This window comes from Camellia sinensis, chromosome 15 (genome assembly GCF_055761805.1).
Source record: "Camellia sinensis isolate YWXY chromosome 15, ASM5576180v1, whole genome shotgun sequence".
Lineage (NCBI taxonomy): Eukaryota > Viridiplantae > Streptophyta > Magnoliopsida > Ericales > Theaceae > Camellia > Camellia sinensis.
Genome location: NC_138975.1, coordinates 85,113,977 through 85,119,426, shown reverse-complemented (window position 1 = coordinate 85,119,426; position 5,450 = coordinate 85,113,977). Strand labels below are relative to the sequence as shown.

Below are 5,450 nucleotides of genomic sequence, written 5' to 3'. Positions count from 1 at the left end.
GGTGTGTTTGGTTTGCGAATTTTGAAATTTTTATTTTTATTTTTTTCCAAAATCACTGCCATGAGCAAAGCTTGTGAAGAAATATAGATGAAGCAAAGATTCTGAAAAAATATTAATGGATGGTAAGATTGGAAAATGAGACTAATATAATTTTAATCCTACAATTCAGTGTAAAACAAATAATAGACAAGGGGATTATTTACCCGACTAATCCAATTGGATAGCAAAGAAGGCTTGAGTGCACAAAAGCAACAATTCTTTAACATTCGGAATGCAAAACTATATATATATACATTTTTTAGTGAAATGAAATCAAACGCCTAGGTCATTATTTTGAAGATTTAAATGACCAACTCAACAGCATATAATACAGCAATACCAAACTTGTATCCCCCCATCCCATCTAATTCAAGCAAATACCAAACTTGTATTTATGTGATCTAGGGGTGAAAGAAGTAATTGCACAGCATGACATCTCTACAAGTCCCCCCCATCCCATATAATTCAAATAGTCACCTATACCTAGAGTGTGAAATTTAGAGACTGGAAACTGAAGTATGGCTTCTTTCTTTGAGTATCCAACACCCTGATACCACCTTCAGAATTCATCTGGCACGTTAAAGCGACCGACTCCTTCATTGTTTCAGGTCCACACACCAATACCCCTATATCAGATCCGCCTGTTTCGTTTTGAAACTGGGAAAATACATCTGTATCCAATTCACCACATGACAATATATTTCGTTATGTTCTTGAATAATGCTTAATGTGTAGTTTATAATGGGTTAAGAGTACGTACCTTGGAAATTAGGCCTTCCAAAATAAATTTCATGTTCCTCAAGAGCATGACTTGTTTCCATGGAATTTGGTTTGATTTCTCTGCTGTGTTTCTGTGAGCGGGGTGGAAGCTCCTTCTTTATCTTTCTCCATCTTAGCATAATAGCCACCAAGGTGCCACATATGATAGCGATAGCGAAAGAACAGATAAGAAAGAGATCAATTATTGAAGAGGGATATGCCTTCTTAGCAGGATGGATATAGGCACAGTTGAAGCAACAAAGAACAATGAGGAAAATAATTGAAGAAAACCCAACAATGACAGCCATCCAGAGTAAATTCTCGATTCCATGAACGGCATAATTTGAAAATTGGGTGTCGAAGTTTATGGTTTCCACTTGAGAAAACTCATTCAGTAGTTCCGGAAGAGTTGAACCAGATTTCTCTTGGGTTACGAACACTTTGAGTTTCAGATGGAATTGTTCTGCCACTTGGTTCAGCAACAAAGGAAAAACTGAATCCAAAAGGCATACATCTTGGGACTTCTTCACAACATAAATAAGTTGCATCTGTGCAGGAAGTCTATTTCTGCCACTACTTTGACCAAGCTCAAATTCTTGCAAAATGCTTAGAAATGGTGTTATCCCTATTCCTCCCGCAACCAGGAGTAGACTATCGTAACTGCCATAGAAAATAAAAATAAATAAATAAAACATCAGTAAGCCAAAATTCTATTCATGTAACTTGGCCGATTCCAACTTTATAGTACCATAGAAAGTCCAGTGAAGCCGGTCCATATGGCCCTTCAATTGAAACTGGGATACACTTCATTTGATTAGGATCAGAGCCTAGCTCAGTTTGTTGTACTATGTTGTATAGACAGCTTGTCCACCATCCTTCACATTTCATTATAACAGACATGGTGTGCTCATCAACACTAGAGCTAGAAGATATAGTAAAGGAGTGCCACTGTAAGTTAGATATGCTTGGTATTTTCATGAATATCACACTTGCTGGAGTATACTTCAATCCTGAAATTATTAGAAAATATAGGTACATGAGTTAATTTCTAGTCTTCTCGATTAAACTTTATGATAACTTGAAGAGCTTGAAATTTTACTTGGGTCCTTGGGCAGAACAAGCTCCATAGATTTGCAGGGGAAGACCCGTGCGGAAAGTATGCAAGTTTGTGGTCTTGATTGTATGATCCGGAGTAGCTTATCAAGGGCGAAGAGAAAAATCCCGGGGAAAACCATGTAGAAATGCCTATCTCCAACATGGAACAAGAAAAATACTAAGAAGACTATGTAAAGATGGTGTGTGTAGTAGAATATTTCAAACTGTTTCCTTCTTATTTGAGGAAGTGATGTGATCCAGATGACTAGCCCTGTAACAAGAGCAATCTCACCAGCAAGGTATATGCGGCCTGTTTTCTGCCATTTCCACATCTGTTGCCAAGTAAAAAAGAAATTTAACACAAATCTCAATATACTGAAGAAATTTACATTTGATGGAACATTAGGGATGGGCTCAGAATCACCTCATCCTGAATGTGGTGTTTGAGACCCCATATAAAGATGGTGCCTGAACCATGCAAGGTGGCAAAAAGTATCATAGCAGTCCCAAGCCAGACATGGTATCTTACTGAAGCTTCAAACTGGAGGCCGAGTAAACGAAATACTGCCAGACCCCTTAAGACAGGCAGAAGCAGCAGTGCCAGGCTGGCTTCTGCCAACAAGCCAAACCGGATTGACATCTTGTAAATTTTGAATTGCCACCTGAAATTTAGGGGTAACACCAGTAAATTTGGAATTTTTATTTTCCACTCTTCACAGTACCTTCTATGGAATGATTGGAATCAAGAAAAATGTTATTACTCACATGTTCAATTTCAAGTTCTTGACTGGCATAAATTTTTTGAAATCATTAGAGACGTGGGCATAGAAAGTCCATGTTAGGAAGAGGATGAAGAGTAGTACAGCAAGAATCTCAATTGTGGAGAAGATACCCAAATAACTGTTGACAATGAGTGGATTTGAGAGACCTTTTACTGGACTTCTTGCTTGTCTGTCATCAAAATTGAACAGAAAGTTATGTGACATGTCCAAAACAGAATACAAAAAACAAGCACAATACACAGTATCAAAGTATTGTTGATAAACTCACAAATAAAAGTGTATACAATTACAAGTACTTGACACATCACTCACATCTCTTTTCAATAGCTCACACGAAAATAAATCCAATTAAATAATTCCTACCTGCTTCTTTGATCCTTTGGTTTTAATTCCAAGTAAATAAATCCAATTATAGCCACAGCAATAACAGGAAATGTATAGACAGCCAAATCAAGCCCTGCAAAGGAGCCGTTGTGAGATCAGTGTTCCAAAAAACAACATTCATATTTGTAACCTTTTTTTTCTATTTTTAAATGATTATTCTTGATTCAGCCCCGTTTGGGGACTTATCTTTTTAGTCAAAAAGTCAAAAAGTTACCTTTCTAACCAAAAAATCAACAACTCATACAAAACAGTCAAAGATTCTCTTTTCTCTTTTTGCACATCTTTTTGTAATTAGTCAAAAAATCATCCCAAACATATAAGTTTTGTTTACCTACTTTTTTTAGCCAAATAGCTAAAAAATTACTAAATTAACTTGTTCCCAAACGAGGCGACAGTGCAAATTACTTACAACTAACAAAACCAATCAATGAAAGAAAATATATTTATATATGAAAGGGGGATTTTTGGTAGCATGTTGACTCATGTAGATAATTTTTTAATGAAATAAGTTCGTACCATTGTAGCCGAAGACAGTATTTGATGCATTATCTTCAACTCCTTTCCATTTGGTTGCCCACAAATCTGTGGGTTTGAGAAGCCAAAGTGAAATCCAACCAGCACATAATAAGATCATCAGCAGTTTAAGAATGACAAGAAGGGAGGTGCTTGCCATGTCTGCTTCCTAAATTTGATGCTGTAGAGCAGAGTGAGCACTGCAGTTCATTTAGTATGAGACTAATCTGTTTATATATAGAAGTTTGATTGAATAATAACAACATACACCCTCTAAAATTAGAACCAAAATTGGAACTCTACGGAGGTAGAAAGTAAAAAATAATAATAATAATAAATAAATAAATAAAAATAAGGTCAAAACATACACATTAAAATTATTAAAACTCACAATTTAGAGTTCTAAAATATTTTTAGAATAATATAGACTGTCACTCACCGAGTTCGGATCGTCGGCCGCACTTTCCTGCGGCCTTCCCCACCGCGCATCCAAAATGACTTCGTTTTGGTGTTTTTTTTTTTTTCCTTCTTCTTCCTACTTTTTCTTTTCAGCCCGTTTGATTGATTGGTTTCTCATCATCATCTTCAAAATCTTTGGTTCTTTACAGAGAGTGTTTTCACTGAATATATGGATCCTCATATCAAACTTCAAGCAAGCTTACAACATGCTTTGCCGCCCGGACGGCAGATTCAACCATGATCTAGCACTTAGAAGGAAAAAATTAGAAGCAGAGGCAAGAGTTGCAGAGAGAAGAATGAAGGAAGAGGCATCACCAAAAAATTATTAGAAGGAAAGGGCGATCAAATTGATACCTGTGCAACTCGATCGGACTCATAAACAACCAGATTAGACGGAAAATTATTTCATTTGGTTTGAGATTTTATTAGATATGTGGGTCTTTATGTGATTTGTTGCAGATTTGAGATTCATCTATATTTGAGAAACTTGTAGGTTTGCCATTTTTCTTTTTGGGTTTGAATCTCGGTTTATTTTCTAGTGGGTGTGATTTGGTAGTTTTAGAGAGAGAAAAGAGGAAGAAGAAGGAGATGGAGAAGAAGAGATGGTGGGTTTGGTAGTTTTTATAGATAGAAAGAAACAAGAAGGAGATGGAGAAGAAGAGGTGGTGGATTTGGTTTGTAGATTTGAGATTGCATCTATATTGAATCTATATTTGAGAAGCTTGTGGGTTTGCAAATTTTCTTTTTGGGTTTGAATCTGGGTTTATTTTGTAGCGGGTGTGATTTGGTAGTTTTTAGAGAGAGAAGAGACCAAGAAGAAGGAGATGGAGAACAAGAGATGGCGGGTTTGGTAGTTTCTGCAGATAAGAAAGGAAGAAGAAGGAGAAGGAGATGGAGAAGACGAGGTGTGAAAAGGGGCTGACAAGCAACAACAAAAAAAAATAAAAATAAAAATAAAAAATTCAAAGCGACGTCGTTTTTCCTGTAGAAATCCATCTATAACTTATTTGTAGCTAGGGGGTTTGCACGGTGCGGGTCGATGCGGTTTGAGAGAAAAATAGAAACTGTATGGCGGGTGACGGATTAATAAAAGTGTCATTAGAATTTGTCATTTTTCTTATCAAAAACCGACGGTTCGGTTGGCAAATAATGGCGAATTTGCCTTGGCGGTTCGGGCAGATTGGCGGTTTATAAAAAATATAATTCAAATTACAAAACTTAAATCAAAGAGTACCGTGATGTTAAGCATCTTGCGAAATTTTCTTCTGATGCAGCAAGTGTAGCAACATGGCCAGAAAAAAAAAAATTTTGAAAAGTGAATTGGAATCCAACTTTATTTTAGATTACTAACATCTTGAATTCCCTTCGAGCAGTAATGTAATACTATATTCTAAGGTATAGAACAACAAGCAAACTTAA

The 5,450-nt window shown here is 36.3% G+C and overlaps 1 protein-coding gene across 6 annotated transcripts; it reads right to left on the bottom strand.

Moving 5' to 3' along the window:
- Positions 1–239: 239 nt before the first annotated feature.
- LOC114298414 (ferric reduction oxidase 8, mitochondrial) lies at positions 240–4,992 on the bottom strand. 6 transcript variants are annotated; one of them, XM_082910218.1, is made up of 10 exons: positions 4,386–4,992; positions 4,012–4,279; positions 3,576–3,772; positions 3,039–3,132; positions 2,659–2,844; positions 2,318–2,555; positions 1,898–2,225; positions 1,547–1,808; positions 800–1,458; positions 240–710 (listed from the first exon to the last, which is right to left on the bottom strand). In XM_082910218.1, the coding sequence occupies exons 3-10, from the start codon at positions 3,730–3,732 to the stop codon at positions 523–525; spliced, it is 2,112 nt and encodes a 703-aa protein (XP_082766344.1). In that variant the 5' UTR covers positions 3,733–3,772; positions 4,012–4,279; positions 4,386–4,992; the 3' UTR covers positions 240–522. The 6 variants fall into 6 exon arrangements, with proteins under 6 accessions (XP_082766344.1, XP_082766343.1, XP_082766346.1 ...); XM_082910217.1 differs by having other exon boundaries at positions 4,012–4,273; positions 4,386–4,991; XM_082910220.1 differs by having other exon boundaries at positions 3,576–3,753; positions 4,012–4,273; positions 4,386–4,964.
- Positions 4,993–5,450: the final 458 nt, after the last annotated feature.

Excerpts from the sequence above, each read along its gene's own strand:
- LOC114298414 (XM_082910218.1), bottom strand. The coding sequence starts at position 3,732 with ATGGCAAGCACCTCCCTTCTTGTCATTCTTAAACTGCTGATGATCTTA. Across the intron at positions 2,556-2,658 it reads AAGAACTTGAAATTGAACAT|GTGGCAATTCAAAATTTACA; the intron begins GTGAGTAATAAC and ends CCTAAATTTCAG. Across the intron at positions 2,226-2,317 it reads AACACCACATTCAGGATGAG|ATGTGGAAATGGCAGAAAAC; the intron begins GTGATTCTGAGC and ends ACTTGGCAACAG.